The sequence below is a fragment of the Salvelinus fontinalis genome, chromosome 11 (genome assembly GCF_029448725.1).
Source record: "Salvelinus fontinalis isolate EN_2023a chromosome 11, ASM2944872v1, whole genome shotgun sequence".
In the NCBI taxonomy this organism is placed as follows: Eukaryota; Metazoa; Chordata; class Actinopteri; order Salmoniformes; family Salmonidae; genus Salvelinus; species Salvelinus fontinalis.
The window spans coordinates 41,852,344-41,878,292 of record NC_074675.1 but is presented as its reverse complement, the minus strand read 5'-3'; the positions used below and the strand labels follow the sequence as shown (position 1 = coordinate 41,878,292).

The 25,949-nt window shown below is 43.8% G+C and overlaps 1 protein-coding gene across 48 annotated transcripts in view; it reads right to left on the bottom strand.

The window, feature by feature from the left end:
• The window catches only part of LOC129866077 (receptor-type tyrosine-protein phosphatase delta-like), a 170,366-nt gene that overhangs the window by 39,275 nt on the left and 105,142 nt on the right, over positions 1-25,949 (bottom strand). For 11 of the 48 annotated variants that reach the window (XM_055939191.1, XM_055939197.1, XM_055939195.1 and 8 more), the window contains 12 exons: positions 22,487-22,513; positions 21,705-21,822; positions 20,112-20,699; positions 19,552-19,649; positions 18,040-18,296; positions 16,715-16,808; positions 11,032-11,241; positions 9,380-9,540; positions 6,207-6,221; positions 4,088-4,200; positions 1,991-2,032; positions 1,336-1,433 (listed from right to left, as the gene is read on the bottom strand). In XM_055939191.1, coding sequence (XP_055795166.1) covers positions 1,336-1,433; positions 1,991-2,032; positions 4,088-4,200; positions 6,207-6,221; positions 9,380-9,540; positions 11,032-11,241; positions 16,715-16,808; positions 18,040-18,296; positions 19,552-19,649; positions 20,112-20,699; positions 21,705-21,822; positions 22,487-22,513 — 1,821 coding nt within the window. The remainder of the gene's footprint in view (positions 1-1,335; positions 1,434-1,990; positions 2,033-4,087; positions 4,201-6,206; positions 6,222-9,379; positions 9,541-11,031; positions 11,242-16,714; positions 16,809-18,039; positions 18,297-19,551; positions 19,650-20,111; positions 20,700-21,704; positions 21,823-22,486; positions 22,514-25,949) is intronic. The other 37 variants (XM_055939200.1, XM_055939203.1, XM_055939209.1 and 34 more) reach the window with 14 other exon arrangements.

Below are 25,949 nucleotides of genomic sequence, written 5' to 3'. Positions count from 1 at the left end.
TGCTCTCACGGTTCGGAGCAGTGGTGGTACAAATGTGAGAGAGAGAGGGAGTGAATGAGAGAGAGTGGGACCAGATGAGAGAGAGAGAGGGAGTGAAAGGGACAGGGAGAGGGAGTTGGAGGCAGAGATTGAGACAAAGGCAGAGACAAAGGCAGAGACAAAGGCAGAGACAAAGACAGAGACAAAGGCAGAGACAAAGACAGAGACAAAGACAGAGAGAGAACAAGAGGGGAGGGAGAGATAGAGGTCGACTGCAGTTCCACCACACGCATTGCCCCTGAAAGGACCCTGGCGCTCTAGCACAATTCTGCAGCTTCAGTGACATTCAGGCGTACCAAGTCCATCTATTTAGATTTACTCCCATTGTGTTTCGTATAGAATCCATCTAGCAATGACAAGCGGCGGTGGGAAAACGGGGGTGATTTATTGGGCTTTAAAGGTATTTAATTCCCCATTTGTGAAGTGGCTGCCGGGAGTGATGAGTGTGTGAGGGGTGGGGAAAACCTGGTGACAGTAACTTTACTTTTGGCCTCTGACATTCTGCTCCAATCAATCAAACCCACTAGGTTTCATTGTCTGATGAAATCACAGAAAAAGGATTATGTTTTTGTGAACGCACTGAACCAAAGACAACTCCAGCCTCCACTTCCCTTCTCCCTCCCCGGTCGAAGATGAGACTTTGGCGAATCCTGGCTGACGATTCACCTCACCTTGTCTGCGGTCTAATGAGTTTACGGTGCGTTGGTGAGATACTGACCTTTTCCGAGCTGCGTCCATATTAAATGCCAAAATGATTACAGTTCAGAGATACGGCGGCGGGGGGATGACGGTCCTTTCAATCAAGCCTGCTGTCACTGGATGAATGTTTCATTTTCACTTTGCATGGGGCAGATTGGAAGGATTGGGGATTTGGGTTTGCCGGGTGTGACCGGTGAACAGGTTCTCCACGGGAAGCCATCTTCACTTTTTTCCCCGTATGCCAGCTGCCATGTGAGGACTGGCTTTGCTGAACGGTAGGGTGTCAGGGCTGTGACACTTTTGTAATGACTGGATTAAAGGGTTCCGGAAAAATAACATTACATGGCGAGACTTGAGGCTTAAATAAACTCCATGACACATTACACAATGAGTGACAATGAGTGACACAATGAGTTTAGAGGACAGCCAGCCTCTCTCTTGTACACATGAGCCTAAACTGTTGGGGTTGCATACGCTCTGGCATCTTAGTTCATCGAAAAACAGTCATCTTTCTCCGATAACATCTCCAATCGGACCTAAATATGCAAACAAGTAGGACACGAACAGATAGGAAACATACTGAAGCCTCATGTTTACCTCATATTCTTGTGAAAACTTCAGGTTGTCGTTGGCTTTCAATCGCTCCAGATGATCGGCCAGGTCCAAAATGGGGATTGGTGGGTGGTTGGCCATGCCTATCAATCAAACGGACAAGAGGTCAGTCGCCAGGGGTAAGGGGTTGCTACCACAGTTACAACCAGTGAATCATTAGAAAAGCAGCATGTGTGTAAGAGGTGGAAGTGATCGTTGTTAGGCCAGTTTTTCACTCAAAGCAGTGGCATGCTCATAGGAAGATATGACAGGAAAGGAAGCCAATGACAATTAATGAAGCACACTTCACTTCCTGTAACACTTCCTATTGTGAGAGAAGAATGTTATTTACGCCAAAGAGACCGGCGAGAGTTAACATGACGCAAGACACAAAGAAATGCACAAACAAACCAAACGACAACGAAACTAATCAAAAGGTTAGGCCGAAATGTTGTCTGCTTTGATGACTGGGGGTGTCATTTTTTAACTCTGCCTCCTGCGATAGGTGACATGGCAATGAGTAACGTGTGGATTAGATGGGGGTGAGATTGACTACAAGCCTTTGTAGAAAGGAGGAAGACAGCGGGATGGGAAAAATCCCGTAACAAAACAAAAGAGAGAAAAGAAGAATGTGACGAATGCATAAACAAGACCAACTAACTTGACAAATGGAAGTTACTGGGGTAACTAGGGTCACCTGAACCTGCGGAGGAAACGGTGGTGTAAATAAAATGTTGCAGACGATTGTAGCAATATGATGATTATTTTGTTTTAGGGCTAGAAACAGTTGGGGAAGGGGTCTGAGGGAAACTAAAGTTCTACATTGTATCATTTAAAATGTCCCATTGATCAGTTAGTACCGCACACATTGACATGCTAGAAGCTAGCCTACGCCACAATATGTAAATCAGGGCGAAAGAAATTAAAACACTCAACAAAACAGAGCAGAAGAGGCAATTCAAAGACACTGAAGAACCGAGTCAAGCGATCACACAATCCCATAATGAAATCCATTCTGACCATCAGATATCATACAAAGCCTGCAGGCATGAGGTTTCAGCTTGCATAAAAACTTTAGTGGACTTTACTTTGACAAGGTAGAACTGACATTGTTAAATGTAAATAGTGTTAGCACTTCAGGGTTAGTGACGGCAGTGTCCGCACAATGGGCTGTCACCGTGTCCCAGATAGCTGAGGCTTCATAATAGCCGGGACACAGGTGCCGTTTTGCCCACTCTCCCGTCTGAGACAGGTGTCTGTCAGCGGTCTTTTCATCTACCCTGATAACACAAGTAGCCATTAGCTAAAGGAAAAAACGGGGCCTATTTTCTCGTGTGCTCTCACTCGCGCTCTCTCTCTCTCTCTCTCTCCGGAGGGTGTTTCTATCGGCCTCTACCGCTCAAGACTCATTTTCAGCCGCCGGTTGACAATGGAACAATCGTTCGCCGAGTGGCGTCATGAACACATCAAGCGTCCTCAGAATGGAGATGTGCATTGAGGAGCAGCGACGTGCGAGAGGGATGAAAAGAGGGAGGGAGTGAGGGAGGGAAGAGAAACGCGGTATAATGTAGCACCAATCAGCGTTGGAGAGGAAGCTATAAAAGAGGGAGACAAAGATGTTTGGACCTCTCCAGCAAGTCGAGAGACACTTTGAGAGGCTCTTTGGAAAATGAGAAGGGTGTGTGAGACTAATCAAGATGGTTGTAGAGGATTCCGGAATAGTTCCAGAATGGGGAAAGTGTGGAGGTTTAGCTCACCCTGAACTCGGCTTCTCAAAGTGGAAACTGAGAGGGGGGAAAAAGGCCCCCTCTTGCCAAGTTTGTAATTGCCAGTAATGGATATAAGGTCATTGAGAGTAGGGGTTTCATAAATATTCATAGTCTTTATAATTTATTCCTCTTTCATACGAGCTGACCTGAAAAATATGGCTTTAACATTCCAACATTCTTAGCAGTACCCGAACACCTGTCATACTGCTCTCACTACCAAGTTGAGCGTGTCTCTTCACTCAAAAAAGGTAGCTGGGAGAGAATACATTGGCTCTCCTCTGGACAAATAGACTGTGACGGCCATCTTTTCCCCCTCGGTGACAAAAAGGGTCCCTTGACCAGGTAGCTCAGGCATGACAGATGTTCACCTCGCCGCAGAAGGTCAAAAGGGAGGGGACGTTTGTGTTCACAGCTTGTCACTGGCCCGCTCTTCCCTCCACTGGCCTAATACAGGATGTAATATGGTATTATGACACTGTCATAGTATTTTAGTCTTCAACTCACCTCTAACTTTGACTTCCAACATGCTAAGCTGTCACTCTGAGGAGACTAGTGTTAGCTTGGCAAAGGCCGCACAGACAGATGATGTTAACTGCCATGAAAGTGTTAGTCTTACACTTCATTCTCCAGCATCTCCCTCTCTCTCATTTTTGACTATGTGTTTTTTCTCTGCCACCTGTCCATTTTCCACACTTTGAACATTGACCCCACAGAATGTTCTAGTCAAGAACTCCGTGAGAAGTGTTGGTTTAGCATTTAGGAGATCACATTCACACACTCCCCCAATGACAACTAACCTCATTCACAATTTGATCAATTACATTAATTCCGCTCCTTTAAGTCAGGTAAAGATTAGTAACTACATTCATCTTATTTTGACTTTAAAAAGTAATTGAGTTAATTGGATCTAAGAAGCCCTGCAGTGGTTGGTGTGATTGATGTTTGCTTTCACAATGGGTGAGATGGAAGTGATGGGCGTGAGCCCTTACCAGGCGTTTGGAAGTTGATGCGTCGAAGCTCCACAGGGTCGGTGGGGTTATGAGACAGCATCTCCTTACTGTTGGGTAGACTTCCCTTTCGAGCTTCGGATTCTGCCCTTTTCCTGTGGGGAAAAAACATGTAGAACATCAATACTGTTATTTTGGCTTTTTTAAAACATTTTAAGTTATATAATTTATTTGGTGCATTTTCCTTCCCTGTTGAAGATATTCCCTTACATTAATATAATCAAATGTATGCATTTTACATATACAATATAATGTCTTAATGATGAATTACATCAGATGTTCCAGTGTGGCTCAGTTGGTAGAGCATGGCGCTTGCAACGCCAGGGTGTTGGGTTCAATTCCCACGGGGGGACCAGGATGAATATGTATGAACTTTCCAATTTGTAAGTCGCTCTGGATAAGAGCGTCTGCTAAATGACTTAAATGTAATGTAAATGTAAAGTCCTCCTTTAATCCGACAGATTGTGTTATCTTTAGTATACGTGGGACATATATCGTAATGTTCATAAATGCTTATCAGATTAACAATTCTAGAGGCAGAAAGTTAAAGCCCGGTGATTAACTTCAGTGCATCTTTAATTCCTTCCGACAATAAGAACGGAGTTAAAAAAATTCCACATTATGCTTATAAGAAGATATTGAGGTGCCATATGTATTCAGACCTAAGATTAACCTACACGGAAGATGGAGATTTCATCAATGAACTATAATCTGTTTAAATAGGGGATTTAATACTTTTTACCACTTGCAATCGTTACCAAAGAGCTTTGACAAAGGGATCTGCCCAAAGACTCAATACATTTGATCTGTGTAACGAAAAGTGTACAGAGTACAAGGGGGACTATCACTCTACTACAAGTGACTTTTTAAATAGTTCATCATCATTTGACTTCTGACCTCCAACCTCTTCTAGTCAGGGCTAAGTAAAATCACTGGCCTGTGACCTTTGCATTATATGGGAAGCAATGAGGCTTGTGTAAACAGCCTTGGGGATCAATGGTGTAATGGTCAGGAACAACAACAAAAGACGAAATGGGTCGAGCGAGGTCGATACCGCCCTCTGAGGTCATCGTTGCATGCGTTTTAACACATGCAGACGGGACCATACAGAATGACTCAAGCCTCCATATGATTTGCTACATTTGGTGGAGAATACGGGCAACAACAAAAAAAGGCTGAAAATGATAGACTGTGTTCAGATGTATCCATGCTATGTCTAACATTGTGAGAGTGTGGTAAATCTACCTTAACTAGAACCTACAATGTAATAGCCATCTAGCGAATGTAATGTAATAGCCATCTAGCAAATGTAAAATGCAATGCAATGATTGGGGAGTAGTTGTGCGGGGAAAGATGGAAAAATGCTGTTAAAGTGCTTTCCTGGCCAGTGAGTACATTTGGCTGTGACGTCATACTGTTGAAGAAATATATCTTATTTTGATATATTATTGGCATTCAATGTTCATGCCAACTAGCATTTTTAGAATTAAGGAGAAAGTGAAGGGGGAGCAGTCAAGGCATTGTATTGCATGCAGGTCTGTTCTAGGCAGAAAAGTAAGTTGTCTCTTGGGGACAAATGGTGTTGGAATCTAAGAAACAGGGATTTCCAGCGGTTGTGTTCATCAGGAAATGACCCCGTCGTATTGAGACAGACAGGACAATCAGACGTGTTGGTGAGATGGCTCAGTATTCAGTGAATATCAAGATGAGGACATTACAATGTGTCAACTCTAATGACGAGGTAGGTTCTCGTCAAATGGGAATAATATCAAATATATTGATGTTTTAATGTAATGTAGGGCGAGAGTAACGAAAGCAATGAAATATCACTTCAAATCTTTAATATGAACTGTCCTGGCTGATCAAATATACGGTGTCAATTCAAATACAAGCATTTGGCACTTGGGTCTGAATTCAATCAAGGCAAACAGCTGACTTTTGAAAGAGCGTTGGATTTGCACAGCAGCGGAAAAACGCTTCCTGCAATGATTGAACTCTGTCCAACAAGATAGAATATAGGAAATGTCGTCAAAGGGATACTAAAGGGTTGAGGTGGGGGTTGTTGTGGTATTGTCAGCATATCACATCCTTTCGCTCTTACCTGTCTGGTTTGCTGCTCCATTCGTAAGCAGGGAAAAGAAAGCATGACAGGACGTTAGCTGGCACGACAACATGACCCGTCGCTATGACGACTGAATAATCTTGACAACCAGTATCACGCCCCATAGGCTGAAGTTGAAGTATAGCATTCATATTTTATACTGTAATGTACCATTTCCTGTTGAACAAGTGGAAATACATCGTATCACTCGTATCTCAATGTTGATTGGCGTGCAAGATTAGCATTGCTTCGCTACTGACACCACGCTCAATTATTCCCCTTTGGTTATTTGTTGTTTCAAATACTATAATTTCATCACAGGTGCAATCCAAAGATATATCTCTTTTTTTTTGGGGGGGGGGGGGGCACAAATAATGTGCCTGCATGAAGCATTGAAGAAACTCCATAGAAAAACCTAGATAATATCATTTGAGTTTATATGGCCTTTCCCCTTACCCGTCGTAAAAAAAAAGCCACTTATCTTCGTTGTGATCTGTTTTGGGGTCTGGAACACAGGGAACCATGACCTTCAGCTCAGATTAACATAAAACATTTTATGATCTGTATCCAAGTGTGGATGTAGGTGTGCATCTTCCTGTGACTGATTTATACAGTTCATCAGCGATGCTGTGTTGCTATGATCTTGTCCTTTCCCTTGCCTCAACACACACAGTAATGTTGTCATTTTCTCTTCACACAGGGCGCCAATTCTATCACATTGATCTTGACAAGTGATATATCTCCTGGTTATGGACCGGAAAGTCCCGACACGCTGGTGACATTGACTTGGTCATTGTTGTGTAAATCTGCCTGGGCACAAACAGAAAACAGAGAAGCCTCCCCCTGCCCTCTATGTTAATTCCATGCCCGAAAGTTAGTTCAATACTCTTCTCGGGTGCCTCTGACATTGCCTGTCCAACATGGAAGCCCTGGGACAACCAAACAGTCACACACGCCTAACAATTTAAGGTAAATAGCCATAAGACTCAATGATGTTGGATTGGTATTGGTATTTTTAACGTTGGATTGATGTTGGTATATTTAATGAATATCTATGCATTCAGGGATACTTTGCATGTTCTTGTGTGGTGTTGGGTGGACAACATACCTATTGATAGACTGACTATAAGCCCAGATTCACCAAAGTCTTCTCTCAAGACTGATTCTCTCAGTAATGTGTTAATATGCTCTACAGTGTCATTCAATGTGGATGCTATGGAGACTGCTCCACGTGGCCCAAAGCAGCAACTCAAGGTTGAAAATAGACAACGGAGAAGCTAGGATAGAGAGAGATGTGTCCTTGTGAAGCACCAGGGCAACAAGGGGTCAACCAAGCAAGCCAGGAGCGTGGTTCTCTTGTGTGTGTATGTGTGTGTGTGGGGGGGGGGGGGTTCAGAGGTGGCCTTAGGGCCTGTTCTAAAGCAGCATTCGCATGCACTGACACGTAGCAGAGACTCTGAGCACTCCCCTCCTACGCCTAACTGATGAGCGGTGACAGCAAACGGCCAGCTTCTGCCGTGGTTCCAAAACAAGAGATGCTCAGATCTTTTCTCTGTGTGTGTGTGTGTGTACAGTGCCTTGCAAAAGTATTCATCCCCCTTGGCATTTTTTGTATTTTGTTACATTACAACCTGTAATTTAATTGGATTTTTATGAGGATTTAATGTAATATGCAAATTGTTTAAAAAAATTCAATACATATTGTTTTTAACGGAAAAGTGGTGCATGCATATGTATTCAACCCCTTTGCTATGAAGCCCTTAATTGGTTGCACCAGATCTTATTTAAGTCACATAATTAGTTAAATTGCACACAGGTGGACTTTATTTAAGTGTCACATGATCTGTCACATGATCTCAGTATATATACACCTGTTCTGAAAGGCCCCAGAGTCTGCAACACCACTAAGCAAGGCGCACCACCAAGCAAGCGGCACCATGAAGACCAAGGAGCTCACCCAAAGAGGGCCACCCACCAAAACCCATGGACCAGGCAAGGAGGGCATTAATCAGAGGCAACAAAGAGACCAAAGATAACCCTGAAGGAGCTGCAAAGCTCCACAGCGGAGATTGGAGTATCTGTCCATAGACCCACTTTAAGCCGTACACGCCACAGAGCTGGGTTTTACGGAAGAGTGGCCAGAAAAGAAGCCATTGCTTAAAGAAAAAAATGAGCAAACACGTTTGGTGTTTGCCTAAAGGCATGTGAGAGACTAAAATTGAGCTTTTTGGCCATCAAGGAAAACGCTATGTCTGGCGCAAACCCAACACCTCTCATCACCGAGAACAACATGGTGGGAGCATCATGCTGTGGGGATGTTTTTCCATCGGCAGGGACTGGGAAACTGGTCAAAATTGAAGGAATGATGGATGGCGCTAAATACAGGGAAAATCTTGAGGGAAACCTGTTTCAGTCTTCCAGAGAGTTGAGACTGGGACGGAGGTTCACCTTCCAGCAGGACAATGACCCTAAGCATACTGCTAAGGCAACACTCAAGTGGTTAAAGGAGAAACATTTACATGTCTTGGAATGGCCTAGTCAAAGCCCAGACCTCAATCCAATTGAGAATCTGTGGTATGACTTAAAGATTGCTGTACACCAGCAGGAACCCATCCAACTTGAAGGAGCTGGAGCAGTTTTGCCTTGAAGAATGGGCAAAATCCCAGTGGCTAGATGTGCCAAGCTTATAGAGACATACAACAAGAGACTGGTAGCTGTATTGCTGCAAAAAGTTGCTCTACAAAGTATTGACTTTGGGGGGGTGAATAGTTACGCACTCTGAAGTTTTCTGTTTTTTTTTGGTCTTATTTCTTGTTTGTTTCACAATAAAAAATATGTGCTAGGCATGTTGTGTAAATCAAATGATACAAACCTCCCAAAAATCCATTTAAATACCAGATTGTAAGGCAACAAAATAGGAAAAATGCCAAGGGGGTGAATACTTTCGCAAGCCACTGTTTGTGTTTGATTGAGAGTGCTTGTGTACATGTAAATGTGTGTGTGTGTGATTGAAAGTGCATGGTATATGTGTGTGTGTGCGCCTGTGCGTGTGATTGAGCGTGTATCTTTTCTGAAAGGTAGACTGTGTGTGACAGTGTATTTGAATGTACTTAATGTGTCTCTACCTCTCTCACCTTCTTGTGTGTGTGTGTTTCTCTTTCTCCAGTCCTTACCTCTTGTACAGGAGGATGGCGATGACGATGCAGATGATGAAGACAACAGCGAGCACTGGGCCCACCACCCAGATAAGTCCCTCCTCCTCGTCAATGATTGGCTGGGGGTCGAGGTCAGCTGACACAAGAGGGTCAGAGTAGGGGCTTGTGGCATACATGGTCTGGGAAGGAGAGGAAGGGGAGTGGTATTAGTCATCACCCTGTAATTTTGTTAAGGCTCTCAGACTACAGATTACGTGAGAGAGGCATTAAACCACATGTGTAACTACTAGTGGGATCATTTATTTAAAAAACAAACATTTAATAGGCTAGTAACTACATGTAAGTAGAATACAGCAGAGTAGAGTAGAGGACGAACTTGGGAAATTATTTGAGCACCACAATGCAGTTACCCAAGTTGTGCAGAATAGGATAGGAAATGCTTTTGGTTGACTCCAATGCCAATATTCCTCTGCCTACCGTGACTTTGAAAACACATTTTGTGATCCCAGTTCAGACTAGGTTCCTTATCATTCCTCAACATAAAATGATCTCCTCCTCTACAGTGTCTAGAAAAACAACCTGCACTCTCTCACATCTCTATCCTCACAGAGGAACTCCGATCAATAGAACTCAGCCCTTCTGTGAGGCCACTGAAAGTTTCCAAGTTCAAAAGTTTCCAACTTTCATCTTAGAACACGTAGATTCGGTCAGTCTGACTTTCACAAAGACATTGGGACAACCTGTATGGGACGTCTAGGCCACCATTAGCCGATTCAAAGTTATTGTGTCAATGCTAATTTACGAATTCACCTCTCCAAACAATATGGGTATGCGGTAATACTGTGTCTTTAATATCTCTCATTTCTGCCCTGAATGAGTTCCGTCACGTCATTCTGAGGGGAACGAAATAAAGACTGTGGCTTTGGGGCAAAGAAAAAGCCAATCAGTGCTGTGGTGGATAAATTGGAGATTCCCTCCCATTTTGTCAGCCCACCCGCCTGCCATTATCATCCTCCTTTACCTGTTGTCAGGACTGGCGGAGTCCAAGACAGACTGCCGTAAAACCTCCCAGCTCATCAAATCCATCATTCTTACACGTTTAGTCAACTAATCATGCCCCTTTCTCCTTTGACACACACACACACACACACACACACACACACACACACACACACACACACACACACACACACACACACACACACACACACACACACACACACACACACACACACTGGCTGCAGTGGAGAAGATAAAGGCATTCGCTCGTAGGCGCGCAATTAAAGAGGAGTCCCGTTATAGAGATATTCCTGCGATTGGCAGGAGCCTCTGTGGAATTTCCCCTCTGCAGTAGCAGACTCCGTTCTTTGCCGTGGCCCTTTTTCAGAGACCGGAGCTCAAAAGGACTCGACGTAACGCATCCATCCAAGGGATGTGCCCCCTGCCAAGACACAGTGGATTTGGGTCTTTGACGTTTAACATGCAACTTTAAGCATGAAGGCGAAAGATCCCTGGCAAAGGAAATCGCCAGAGGGCCGACTGTAGTGCCTGTTTGAACTAATTCCTTTATGGAGTGGGGTGTCTTAAGAGAAGAGAAACAAAGGAAGAGGGAGAGAGAGAGAGAGAGAAGAGGTTTCTAAGAAAAAAAGAATAAAAAGGCATATACTTACATTTTCAGAGATATCGAGGACAGCAAGCACAAAGAAGATGTACTCTTGGCCGTTGGCGAGCTGCTTGTTTTCAAAGTCACCATAGATCTTGGTGTCTCCCAGAGTGAAGTCGGTGGGAAGGTCTTTGAAGTAGGCAGCGATGTAGGCTTTGGGCTCAGCTTGCCTCCGGAAGCGAAGGCCTCGGCTTGTTCGGTTAATCTCTTTCAGCAGCTAAAAGTGAAGAGTAGAAATGATGCAGACAGTCGATAAAAAGGAACAAAGACAGTTGTTTTACTGTCGGACAAACGTGGACACAAACACACACACACAGATCAAATCTGTGTTACATCCCTCCTGATTACAAAAGCTCAAACTACTGATTGCAACGGAAGAGGAAATATTACCATTTGAATTTCATTTGTCTTACACGGCAAGGATTTTCGACATGTGTGGATTTACCTAAATGAGATTCTAGAATAATCATTAGTACTGTCAAACATTTCAAAAGGATTTTAAGTAATCAAAAATCAGATTTATTTAAGAAAGGAGAAAATGTTTTGATGTTTCAGTGGCTCTGCCGTTTCTGTGTGTGTGTGTGTGTGTTTGTGAGTGTACACGTGTGTGTATGTGCATGCAGGTGTGTGTATTGTGTTCCCGACTGGCTCAGGGTGAAATCCTTGGCCCTGGTGTCACAGCACATTTTTATTTTTGGTTCCATTGGCGATAAAAAGAGGACGAGGGCTAAAGTATTGCATAACCTTTGAAGAAAAGAGAGGCAAATATGTTGTAAACTGACTAATTTTGCAGTACTTGTGGATAGGTAAGGATATATTACGTTGATATATTCCTCAGATACCAGAACCATCACAATTGCATGATGGCTTATAGTCACTGGAATGCACTTATTTGAATTGTATATTAGCGAATACCCTGTGGAATGCTAAACAACAAGGGTTAATATAGGTGGGGTTCCTCATTGAAAGTGCTAAGAGGACCAACTGTACTATGTTTTGATTTAACTTCTTATGGCTGCAGGGGCAGTATTGAGTAGCTTGGATGAAAAGGTGCCCAGAGGTTCCCAGAGTAAACTGCTTGCTCCTCAGTCCCAGTTGCTAATATATGCATATTATTATTCGCATTGGATAGAAAACAGTCTGAAGTTTCTAAAACTGTTTGAATGATGTCTGTGAGTATAACAGAACTCATTTGGGAGGCAAAAACCTGAGAAAAAAATCCAACCAGGAAGTGGGAAATCTGAGGTTTGTAGGTTTTCAACTCATCGCCTATCGAATACACAGTGGGATATGGGTCAGTTTGCACTTCCTACGGCTTCCACTAGATGTCAACAGTCTGTAGAACCTTGTCTGATGCTTCTACTGTGAAGTGGGGCCGACGGAGAGTGGAATGAGTCAGGTCTATCATGACCTGACCATGCTCTGACCATGCGCGTGCACATGAGGGAGCTCTGTTCCATCGCACTTCTGAAGACAATGGAATTCTCCGGTTGGAACTTTATTGAAGATTTATGTTAAAAACATCCTAAAGATTGATTCAATACATCGTTTGACATGGTTCTACCTACTGTTCCGGAACTTTTTGACATTTCGTCTGCTTTTAGTGAACGCGCTTCCTGACTTTGGATTTGTTTACCAAACATGCTAACAAAAATAGCTATTTGGACATAAATGATGGACATTACCGAACAAAACTAACATTTCTTGTGGAAGTGGGAGTCCTGGGAGTGCCTTCCGATGAAGATCAGCAAAGGTAAGTGAAGATTTATAATGCTATTTATAACTTTTGTTGAGTCCACAATTTGGGGGGTAACTGTATGGCTTCCTTTTGTGGCTGAACGCTGTTCTCAGATGATTGAATATTGTGCTTTTGCCGTAAAGCTTTTTTGAAATCTGACACAGCGGTTGCATTAAGAACAAGCGTATCTTTAATTCTATGTAAAACAAGAATCTTTCATCAAAGTTTATGATGAGTATTTCTGTTATTTGATGTGGCTCTGCAATAACTCCGGATATTTTGGAGGCATTTCTGAACATGGCGCCAATGTAAACTGAGGTTTTTGGATATAAATATGAACTTTATCTAACAAAACATATATGTATTGTGTAACATGAAGTCCTATGAGTGTCATTTGATGAAGATCATCAAAGGTTAGTGATAAATTTTATCTCTATTTCTGCTTTTTGTGACTCCTGTCTTTGGCTGGAAAAATGGCTGTGTTTTTCTCTGATTTTGCGGTGACCTATCATAATCGTTTGTGGTGCTTTTGCTGTAAAGCCTTTTTGAAATCAGACACTGTGGTGGGATTAACAAGAAATGTATCTTTAAAATGGTGTGAAATACTTGTATGCTTGAGGAATTTTAATTATGAGATTTCTGTTGTTTGAATTTGGCCCCCTGCACTTTCACTGGCTGTTGTCATATCGATCCCGTTAACGGGATTGCAGCCGTAAGAAGTTTTTAACCGACCTGCAAGACCAGGTGTGTTGAATTTAGGCAATCACTTAACCGATTAATTAGCTCAGTTGGTCTGGTGAGGTGCCTAGTTGGAACAAAATCCTGCAGTACCTGCAGCACTCCAGGAACAGGGTTGCCTACCCCTGGCCTCAAGGTATCACTTAAACAGCAATGCAATGGTGTTCTGTTCCTTAGCATGGGTAATTACACACACACACACACACACGCACACCACCACTCCCATTATGTAAGTGGCCAGGAGCCTTACGCAACATCCAAATCAAAATACAGGGGTGAGTCCCCAAGGCGACTGCATTGTATCATAACAGAAAAATGCTGCTTCAGCATATTCGAACCAGTCTAACCCCCTCTCCACCCTCCGTCTCCCCCACGTCTCAAATTGCATTGTTGCACTGCACTAATAGGACGACCTGTCATTATTTACCAACTAGCAACACCAGGCAACCTGGACAGAATGTGAATTAGGTCACACTTTTACAATGGCAGTGTGATTGCTTCCGCACAAAAAATGCAGAACTTGGCTTGCTCTTATGGGAAAGTGTAATGGTATGCAGTTCTACGCTCAAGTGTTTTTGCTATAGGCTACAAGATAACGCTGATTCATGCCCAATGAAAACTGACATAAATAACTGATTAAGGGAATGTATGTAAGGGTTTCATGTCTGCTTGACTTTCCGAAATGAACACATCGTATCAACGTGAGCCAAGCCAGCTACTCGGTCAGAACTCTAACTCCATATCTCTCTCTCTCTCTGGAGTGTGTGTGCGCCTGTCAAGTGTCTGCACTGGCTTTGGCACATGGGCCGGTGGCACTGTCCGATAATGTCTTCAATCATCTCCCATGTCAACAGTGCTAAATCCAACCGCCCTTGGGAAAAGTTGTGAAAAGGTGAGAGCCCGATATTGACAAACAAATAAATTCTGACGGGAGGGTGCGACTTTTGGGTAATCGTTCAAGGCATGACACATCAGCCAAAATCGGCAGATGAGACTCAGCGAGACAACAGCATGGCTACCCAGACTATTTGCATTGCCCCTCCTCTTTTACACTGCTGGTACTCTCTTTTGTTATCATCTATGCATAGTCATTTTAATAACTCTACCTACATGTACATATTTCCTCCGCCGAATACAACAGGTGTAGAACTTACAGTGAAATGCTTACTTACGAGCCCCTAACCAACAATGCAGTTAAAAAAAATATGGATAAGAATAAGAAATAAAAGTAACAAGTAATTAAAGAGCAGCAGTAAAATAACAATAGCGAGACTATATACAGGGGCGTACCAGTACAGAGTCAATGTGACGGGGGCATCGGTTAGTTGAGGTAATATGTACATGTAGGTAGAGTTATTAAAGTGACTTTGCATAGATGGTAACAACAGAGAGTAGCAGCGGTGTAAAAGAGGGGGGGGGGGGGCAAGGCAAATAGTCTGGTAGCCATTTGATTAGATGTTCAGGAGTCTTATGGCTTGGGGGTAGAAGCTGTTTAGAAGTCTCTTGGACCTAGACTTAGCGCTGCAGTACCGCTTGCCGTGTGGTAGCAGAGAGAACAGTCTATGACTAGGGTGGCTGGAGTCTTTGACAATTTTTAGGGCCTTCCTCAGACACCGCCTGGTATAGAGGTCCTGGATGGCAGGAAGCTTGGCCCCAGTGATGTACTGGGCCGTTCGCACTACCCTCTGTAGTGCCTTGCGGTCGGAGGCCGAGCAGTTGCCATACCAGGCAGTGATGCAACCAGTCAGGATGCTCTCGATGGTGCAGCTGCAGAACCTTTTGAGGATCTGAGGACCCATGCCAAATCTTTTCAGTCTCCTGAGGGAGAAAAGGTTTTGCTGTGCCCTCTTCATGACTGTCTTGGTGTGCTTGGACCATGTTAGTTTGTTGGTGACACCAAGGAACTTGAAGAGCTCAACCTGCTTCACTGCAGCCCCGTCGATGAGAATGGGGGCGTGCTCGGTCCTCTTTTTCCTGTAGTCCACAATCATCTCCTTTGTCTTGATCACGTTGAGAGAGAGGTTGTTGTCCTGGCACCACATGGCCAGGTCTCTGTCCTCCTCCCTATAGGCTGTCTCGTCATTATCAGTGATCAGGCCTACCACTGTTGTGTCATCGGAAACTTAATGATGGGGATGGAGTCGTGCCTGGCTGTGCAGTCATGAGTGAACAGGGAGTACAGGAGGGGACTGAGCACGCACCCCTGAGGGGCCCCTGTGTTGAGGATCAGCGTGGCGAATGTGTTGTTACCTACCCTTACCACCTGGGGGCGGCTCGTCAGGAAGTCCAGGATCCAGTTGCAGAGGGAAGTGTTTAGTCCCAGGGTCCTTAGCTTATTGATGAGCTTTGAGGCCACTATGGTGTTGAACGCTGAGCTGTCCAAAGACACTTCTGGAAGCGCTATCTGGAGACCCACTTACTGCAATTCATTGAATGCCATCCATAGTATCTTATGAGTGCTAGGAATGTTTCACATGTGTTAGGCAGGTGAAGGCCATTAACATAGCTGAGAGACGATCTATATGCGTTTGACGCATCACAGAGAGCATGCACACTTTACGGTTTGACGGCAAAATCCTTACGTAAGCTTTCTCCACTAATGTACCTGAGCATACACAGTGCATGAAAGCTTCTCAAATACCTAGACCGGCTAAATATAAATGTTGTCAAGTACTTTTGTGCATAACCAATGTGATACCTCTCCCTTGAATAAGGACAGACACAGAGGCCTGATGCAGCTCTTCAAGGTAATTTCAGTTGAGAGGGAGAGAGGAGGTGGGAAGGGGGGGGGGGGGGGGGTTGAGTTGCAGTGCACTTGATAACTACTCCATGTTCTACCTCATTTCCATATGAATAATGCTCTCTGGAGCTATTTGCATCAATCAACGAGCCCTGTCCCCAGGTTTCCCCACCCCCATCCTCTCCTATCTGCAGAGTTAAGAACCGAGTTCTTCCTACCACCTTTCTTTTTAGTAAGACTTGAGAGAGCGATGAGACCTAGGCAGTCTCTACTGGATTTGGGTTGAAGTTAATTCCATTGTAATTCACTCAGTATTGAGTCGTCATTGTGAATAAGAATTTGTTCTTAACTGACTTGCCTAGTTAAAAAAATATATAATAATATTGTGAATCCACAACAGGAATCGAATGGTAATGTCTAATAAGGACCTTTTGGAATCTGTATTAATTTCTTGGACTATTTTGTGGTACCTACCTCTTCTAGGTTCATCTCATCTGGACTGTCCCAGGGTTTGTGGAACTTTCCTGTGCGCTGTTTCTTCAGAGGCACCACCACTATGTAGTATCCCCTAGAAAATGAGAGGGGAAAGAAAGAAAACAACACAAGCTTTTCAAGGTCATTGTCAGTTCACTCGACAATACGTTTACAATGCACCATTTTTACATGGTCACATGCTGAGTCTAGACAAAACAAACCAAGATCACAGCATTCCGCTTCAGACACAACAATGTTTAGTCTCCATGGGGACCATAACAAGTCTTTTTGTTGAGGAGCATCCTACTAATCCTGTAGGTGTAATAGGGTAGGAGGTGTTGAGGACAACAGACAAAAGCAACAAATGATTGCGACATTAGAGAGTTACGCTAGACCGTTATCATTCCATTAAGAGTTGGTTTTCTTCCATGTTTGTCTTTTAATTGAAGCATGATCAGAAAAATCGGGCACACTGTCACACCTCGCTGAAGACTCCGTGGGCTAATTAGCAGCCCTTCGCAAGGGAGAGAAGAGGAGCTGGAATTAGAGGGATTTTCATCCCTCCATCGGGCGGCAAGGGAGATAATAGCCTCTGCCAGACTTTTTTTGAGGGCTTCTCCTGGCTGGGCACAGTGCTAGCTAGCTTTAGCCAGGAAGGCAGTGTGGCAGGCTAATGGGAAGCTAATTAGCTTAAGCTCTGGCATGGGGGAGAGTGGGCCCGAGCGCATCCAGCAAGATCAAAACCCGAAATGGGTTTGAAATGCCAGTCTACAATTGGATCTGCATGTTGGCCTTTTGACAACCCAGAGCTTATTTGTAAAGTCAGGGAGAGACATTACAAGACTTAATACTGGGGAGTGGGATAAATTGGATGGGAGAATTCATGGTGTCATCCTCTCTGTGTTGAGGAAGAGAGAACAAGAGGAACAGGCTTGATACAATGCAATGAATGTAAAATACAGAGTACAATTCTAAAGAAAGCAATGAAGTTCAGTGCTGATATTCTGACCTTTCAAACCCTGTCAAACAAACAAAGTGGTGAGAAATCTGTGAAAAATCTTGTCCCTTCCAGTTATTAGGTGCAACTATACAGATAACGTAACAGCAATGTGAGTGACATTGAGTAATAAGGAGAAATAAGCTTTAATGGTATCATGCTGATATAATTGAACCAAAAGATGAGCTGAAGGTAAATAAACAGATTAGGTCAGCCACCGAGACACATTAATTAAGTGCAATCAAATTAGGCTAAATAGCCAGCTCTGTAAGTACAAGTCTGCAATTAGCGATTAGCGTTAGCATTAGTTTTAATCCCCGCCACTCACCTGACTTTCTCTGAAGTCTGGACTGAGGGTAGTTCTACAGTGACTTTGCCGTCCAAGTTGGTCTTGCCAATCAGGTAGGGCTTGGTGCGCAGGATGTCAGGGGCGGTCATGGTGGAGACGCGGTGCTGGAGACCCCCAGCGCTGTTGCCCCGGTTGGTTAGCAGGAAGGAGTACTGTGTCTCGGGCTGTAGACCCGTGATCAGCTTCTGAGTGAGCTTGCCGTCCACCTCCACGCTCTGGCCGTCATCATAAAGGATCTGGATGTGCGATGGAAGGAAAGGGTGTGTGAATGTTGAGGATATGCACTAATTCGACACTTGAGGTCTGTTTAGTCAGGGACATGTCTGAACTTCTGCTCAATACGGTAGCTGGTTAAGATATTTATATGTAAGTGATAATCAACGAAGGGCTATACATTCTATGTAAAATAATGAATGACGTGGAAGGTGTGTTCCACGACCTGCTAGCGGAGTTGAACTAACCTTCCACGGAGTTGGAATATTTTCCAGAGAACACATACAGCCCTGAGTTGATTGTCCCTTTTATACCATGGCTATAATTGAACACATTTGTCGCTAGACATGCGTTAATTTGCAGGTAGAAATCGGTTCAAAATCCACTGAAGTAGCTAGCAAGTTTACTAGATACACTATATATACAAAAGTATGTGGACACCCCTTAAAATTTGTGGATTTGGCTATTTCAGCCACACCCGTTGCTGACAGGTATATAAAATCGAGCACACAGCTATGCTATCTTTGGCAGTAGAATGACCTTACTGAAGAGCCCAGTGACTTTCAACGTGGCACCGTCATAGAATGCCACCTTTCCAACAAGTCAGTTCATCAAGTTTCTGCCCTGCTAAAGCTGCCCTGGTCAACTGTAAGTGCTGTTATTTTGAAGTGGAAATGTTTAGGAACAACAATGGCTCAACCATGAAGTGGTAGGCCACACAAGCTCACAGAATGGGCCGAGTGCTGAAGCACGTAGAGCTCAAAAATCGTCTGTCCTCGGTTGCAACACTCACTACCGAGTTCCAAACCGCCTCTGGAAGCAAAGTTAGCACAAGAACTGCACAGTGCCAACAGCCCCAATGCATAGTGCCATCTGTAAAGTTTGGTGGAGGAGGAATAATGGTCTGGGGCTGTTTTTCAACACCATCGAACACCTTTGGAAGATGTGGAACACCGACTGCGAGCCAGGCCATGATTTTTGAATGAGATGTTCGACGAGCAGGTATCCCCATACTTTTGGTCATGTAGTGAAGCTACAGTAGTTGCCTTGCTAACCAAACAAACAGACTTGCTAGTTTAGATAACCAAACCAATCAGTCCTAGCTTGCTATGAAAATAAATTCAACAATGCCAATAATGTTTTTAATTCAACTTTTGCTTACAGGAAATAATGCACACTCTAATGCCCTTTAATGCCCTTTAAGCCAATCAGAAACAAGTAATATTTTCTGGATTGCTGTCCTCAAACATTGTTGACTAAAATACGAAAAGCTCTTACTGTGAAGGGCTGAGCTGCATTATAGTTGTCTGGGATCTCCCAGGTGAGGAGCACAGCTGTCTTCATGGCAGCTTTCACATGAAAATTTTTTGCAAACACTGCTGAAAGAAAGGGGGAGCAGATGATTTAGACACGAAACAAACAACCCTCTCTAATGGATTCCGGAGCAACAAACCTCTTACCTGAACAGGTTTCCCGTTACAACCAGTCTGAAACCAGCACTAGAGTGGTCTTAGCAGGGCTACAATACTCCCATCTTACCTTAGCTTACTTTTATCTTACCTTTTAATTAACAGCAGCTCTTTAACCTAATGGCTCACCTTTGGCTTGAATGACAAGACATAGGACACATATACTTACTCCACCTGTTCATGATATCTTTCTTTCTTATGGGGTGGGAGGGCTATGTATACATACAGATGATTTTAAAACAATCCTGAGATCGGATGAATCTGTTTGTCCTTCTGCCACTATGGCTTGACGAGGTGGTTGCTGTTGGTGTTGGCTGTGGGGTGAAGTTGGATTGGTGGGCGGGAGGTTGAATTGGGGTGGGGTCCTACCTTGATCCAAGGGCTGTGTCCTGAACTGGACACTGGGGCTATAGGGGCCAGAGCCTTTGCTGGTGAAGGCACACATTTTGATATCGTAAGTGGTGTCTGCCTTGAGGCTGTCAAGGGTGACGGTGGACTCCGGGGCGGTGATGAAGAGTTCCGAGGGGCTCCGAGGGCTGTTGATGTCCTTGTACTGCAGGGCGTACTTCGCGATAACGCCGTTGCGCTCCGCCAGTAACAGTGGATTCCAGCTCACCTGAATGGTGGTGGTAGTGCCGCCCTCGGCTACAATGCTTTGTGGGAAGCCGCTAGGCATATCTTCAGGGGTGCTGATTTCTTTGACCGTCTCCTCGCCGAAGCCCACCTTGTTACGGGCGGACAAGCGGAAGGTGTATGATGCCCCCTTGTGGATCTCTTTGGTGGTGTAGTGGTTCTCACGCTCTGGGAACTCAATGATGGTCAGAGGGTCGACATCTTTGCGGCCGAAGCGGAGGCGGTAGCCCTGCAGGGGGCCGTGGATTAAAGCCGGGGGGTGCCATTGGAGGAGGGCAGTGCCCATATTGGTGGGGCTGACCATGAGTCGTGGTTTTTCAGGTACTAAGAGAAGAGCAGTGACAAAACACAATTTTTAATACAAATACCATGCAAAGAAACCATTCAAACTGCCATAGCATTCTAAAAGGAATATCCAACGGACATTATGACAATTATGAGAGGATGATGACATCCCAAAACAACCCAAGCCATAATACATGACAGCAAAATCTGATCTCCTTTCCTACTCAGCGTGAAGGGTTGTCATTGCCTGATGCTGTTATGACTTCATGAGTAGTCTTACCCAACCAAGGGAGCAGTAGATAGCTAACACCCTGTTTGCATAAATGCTAATGCTGTTTGCTTTGATACCTAACCAATATGGCATACATGTGAAGCCTTTACTGAGTGAAGGCTCCTATCCCCCCCACCCCACACCAACACACACACACACACACACACACACACACACACACACACACACACACACACACACACACACACACACACACACACACACACACACACACACACACACACACACACACACACACACACACACACACACACACACACTAGCCATTTGTATCTGTACGCCGGTGGAGGCAGGTGGAAGGCTTTACAGACAAGATTAGACGACAGCGCAATTATATGTCAAACACACACAGTAAAGTATTTCTGAATTGCCATTTGGATTGTGTCATGCCTCTCTCTCAAAAGAAACCAATGAGAGCAGAACAGACTGTCGGGCTGCCATTAATTCGGAAGTATTTTTCTTCCCCTATTTCCCCACCTGATTTTTCCATTAGTTCCTTAACCCCTGTGAGCATTCCAATGTCAAAGCGGCGGCTGAGCGGAATTACAATTGTTGTCATAATTGAGGTGGCAATTAGCCGCATTCACACTTTAATAGCCATGGGGGGAAAGGTCGATTAGCATTTTTTTTTGCTTCCTTTCACTGGGTGCAATTTTCACAGCTCTCTACAGCACAAATGCATTTTGGGATGATCACAGGGTACATTAGCAGAGGGGCAGGGGGAGATTTGTCAGTGATGACAGTTCCCTTACCTGCGCCAGTGGTGGTGATCAGCTTGGCCTTGCTGCGAGCTCCGTCTCCCTTTGTCGTGTAGGCTGCCACGGCAACTGAGTACATAGTCTCAGCCTGCAGCTCCGTGATGACCATTTCCTGTAGATTAGAATAATAGGGATTTTTTAGAACTCTTGCTAGGGATTGTGCCTCAATTTGGGCATTTTTGCAGGGTGGAGGTCATATTTTTGTACATGCATTTATGCTGTAATTAATTTAGAGGATATTATCTCACAGATATCAGCTCAATAATTAGTGAATGACTGGCAATGAACATGGTTGGTACAAAGCTGTCCTGCCACTATGTAGTCCACCATCCTTTGCTCAATGCATATTATCTTTGGCTCCATGCTAACAATCTGGACTGGTGAACGTGTCAGCATAGGTCACTCCATGCATTGAAAAGGCAAGGGTGTAAGTAGTGCAGTACCAATGGTAACATAGAGTATTATCTTTTTGAAACTAGGTCCCCTTTCGAAAATGTTGTTTATTATATTCAACACCGCTAAGCATTCATGAATAGCCTTGTAATGTTGGCCATGGATTTATGTTAGTCAAGCCATTCCATATCAATTTACAAGCAGAAAACAAGCAGTATGTTTTTCTCTTTTTGTCTTAGCTGGATTCAGAAGAATTAGGAGGTAATGTGAGGTTCAATACAGTCAAAACCATGCGAAGGTCAGGAACAGAGGAGACACAGAGCATGCAGGGGAACGAAGGGGGAACGGGATTAACTCTGTATTAGGTCTCTGTATCTACTCACATGTTCAGTTGAATCATCATATTCCCACTGATTAAGATGTGAGAGAGAGGAAAGAGGAAATACAAAACATAGGCTAAGTACAGAGTCAGTGGTCACTAGTGAGATAGTAGAGTAGAGAGAGCAGTAGAGGAGAAGCCACAGACAAGAAACATATACTGACGGATGATTTTACCCCTAAGAGATGTCATTCACTGAACACCAATAAGTTATTGATTATGTCAGTTCCATTGCACTTAAGGATGTATGATTCATCACATTTCAATTAATGCCCCTACAGTGCTTTCGGAAACTATTCAGAACTCTTCCCCTTTTCCACATTTTGTTATGTTACAGATTTATTCGGAAATTGATTAAATTATTATATATATTCTTTTACACACAATACCCCATAAGGACAAAGCGAAAACAGGTTTTTAGACATTATTGACGAAAAATAACTAAATAAATATTAATTTACGTAAGTATTCAGACCCTTGGCTATGAGACTCCGAAATTGAGCTCAGGTATATCCTGTTTCCATTGATCATCCTTGAGATGTTTCTACAACTTGATTGGAGTCCACCTGTGGTAAATTGAATTGGTTGGACATGATTTGGAAAGGCACACACCTGTCTATATAAGGTCCCACAGTCAAAGGAATTGTCCGTAGAGCCTCGAGACAGGATTGTATCGAGGCAAAGATCTAGGGAAGGGTACCAAAACATGTCTGCAGCATTGAAGGTCCCCAAGAACACAGTGGCCTCCATCATTCTTAAATGGAAGAAGTTTGGATCCACCAAGACTCTTCCTAGAGCTGGCCGCCTGGCCAAACTGAGCAATCGGGGGAGAATGGTTACTCTGACAGAGCTCTGAATGCCACGTGTCACGTCTGGAGAAAACCTGGCACCATCCCTACGGTGAAGCACGGTGGTGGCAGCGTCATGCTGTGGGGATGTTTTTCAGCGGCAGGGACTGGGAGACTAGTCAGGATTGAGGCAAAGATGAATGGAGCTAAGTACAGACAGATCCTTGATGAAAACCTGCTCCAGAGCGCTCAGGACCTCAGACTGGGGTGAAGGTTCACCTTACAACAGGACAACAACCCTAAGCACACAGCCAAGACAACGCAGGAGTGGCTCTGGGACAAGTCTCTGAATGTCCTTGAGCTGCCCAGCCAGAGCCCGGACTTGAACCCGATCAAACATCTCTGAAGAGACCTGTGCAGCAACGCTCCCCATCCAACCTGACAGAGCTTGAGAGGATATGCCGAGAAGAATGGGAGAAACTCCCCAAATACAGGTTTGTAGCATCATACCCAAGAAGACTTAAGGCTGTAATTGCTGCCAAAGGTGCATCAACAAAGTACTGAATAAATGCTATGAATACTTATGTACAGTGCCTTGCACAAGTATTTACCCCCTTGGTGTTTTCCCTATTTTGTTGCATGACAACCTGTAATTTAAATTTATTTTTATATGGATATCATGTAATGGACATTCACAAAATAATCAAAATTGGTGAAGTGAAAAAAAAAAAAAATGTTTTAAAAAATAAATAAATAAAAACGGAAAAGTGGTTTGTGCACATGTTTTCACCCCCTTTGCTATGAAGCCCCTAAATACGATCTGGTGCTACCAATTACCTTCAGAAGTCACATAATTAGTTAAATAAAGTCCACCTGTGTGTAATCTAAGTGTCACATGATTTGTCACATGAGTATATATACACGTGTTCTGAAAGGCCCCAGAGTCTGCAACACCACTAAGCAAGGGGCACCACCAAGCAAGCAGCACCATGAACACCAAGGAGCTCTCTAAACAGGTCAGGGACAAATTTGTGGAGAAGTACAGATCAGGGTTGGGTTATAAAAAAATATCAGAAACTTTGAACATCCCACGGAGCACCATTAAATCCATTATTCAATTTTTTTAAGAATATAGCATCACAACAAACCTGCCAAGAGAGGACCGCCCACCAAAACTCACGGACCAGGCAAGGAGGGCATTGATCAGAGAGGCAACAAGGAGACCAAAGATAACCCTGAAGGAGCTGCAAAGCTTGGAATTTGGAGCGGAGATTGGAGTATCTGTCCATAGATCCACTTTAAGCCGTACACTCCACAGAGCTGGGCTTTACAGAAGAGTGGCCAGAAAAAAGCCATTGCTTAAAGAAAAAAATAAGCAAACACGTTTGGTGTTCGCCAAAAGGCATGTGGGAGACTCCCCAAACATATGGAAGAAGGGATTCTGGTCAGATGAGACTAAAAATGAGCTTTTTGGCCATCAAGGAAAACGCTATGTCTGGCACAAACCCAACACCTCTCATCACCCTGAGAACACCATCCCCACAGTGAAGCATGGTGGGGGCAGCATCATGCTGCGGGGAAGTTTTTCATCGGCATGAACTGGGAAACTGGTCAGAATTGAAGGAATGATGGATGGCGCTAAATACAGGGAAAATCTTGATGGAAACCTGTTTCAGTCTTCCAGAGATTTGAGACTGGGTTGGAGGTTCACCTTCTAGCAGTACAATGACCCTAAGCATACTGCTAAAGCAACACTCGAGTGGATTAAGGGGAAACATTTACATGTCTTGGAATGGCCTAGTCAAAGCCCAGACCACAATCCAAATTAGAATCTGTGGTATGACTTAAAGATTGCTGTACACCAGCAGAAACCCATCCAACTTGAAGTAGCTGGAGCAGTTTTGCCTTGAGGAATGGGCAAAATCCCAGTGGCTAGATGTGCCAAGCTTATAGAGATATATCCCAAAAGACTTGCAGCTGTAATTGCTGCAAAAGGTGGCACTACAAAGCATTGACTTTGGGGGGGTGAAAAGTTACGTTTTTTCGTTTGTTTCACAATTAAAAATATTTTGCATCTTCAAAGTGGTAAGCATGTTGTGTAAATCAAATGATACAAACCCCCCAAAAATCATTTTAATTCCAGGTTGTAAGGCAACAAATTAGGAAAAATGCCAAGGGGTGAATACTTTCGCAAGGCATTGTAAATGTGATATCTGTTTTTTTTATATTACATTCGCAAAAATTTCTAAAAAACTGTTTTGGCTTTGTCATTATGGGATATTGTGTTCAGTTGATGTGGGGGGGAAAAACTATTTAAACCATTTTAAAATAAGGCAATAACGTAACAAAATGTGGAAAAAGTCAAGGGGTCTGAATACTTTCCGAATGCACTGTAGTTCCTGTGATTTTCTCCACTAGATAATGAGAGTAACAGGTGGTGACTCCCATACTGCGTAGGTCTATTCCTATAAATGCACACCGATGTATAATTGTGTATCTATCATATATTTACTCAATGGGTGACTCAGTTTCAAAGATCCTGAGAAAAACTAATTGGTGTCATCAGGATTAAACCATATCGTAAAAACGTGTGTTTTTAACAACACTTTATACGGCTTAGTAGTGTATCCTTGTATTTTCACTCTGGCAGGTGTGACTCTTATGCTCTGTCCTTGTGTC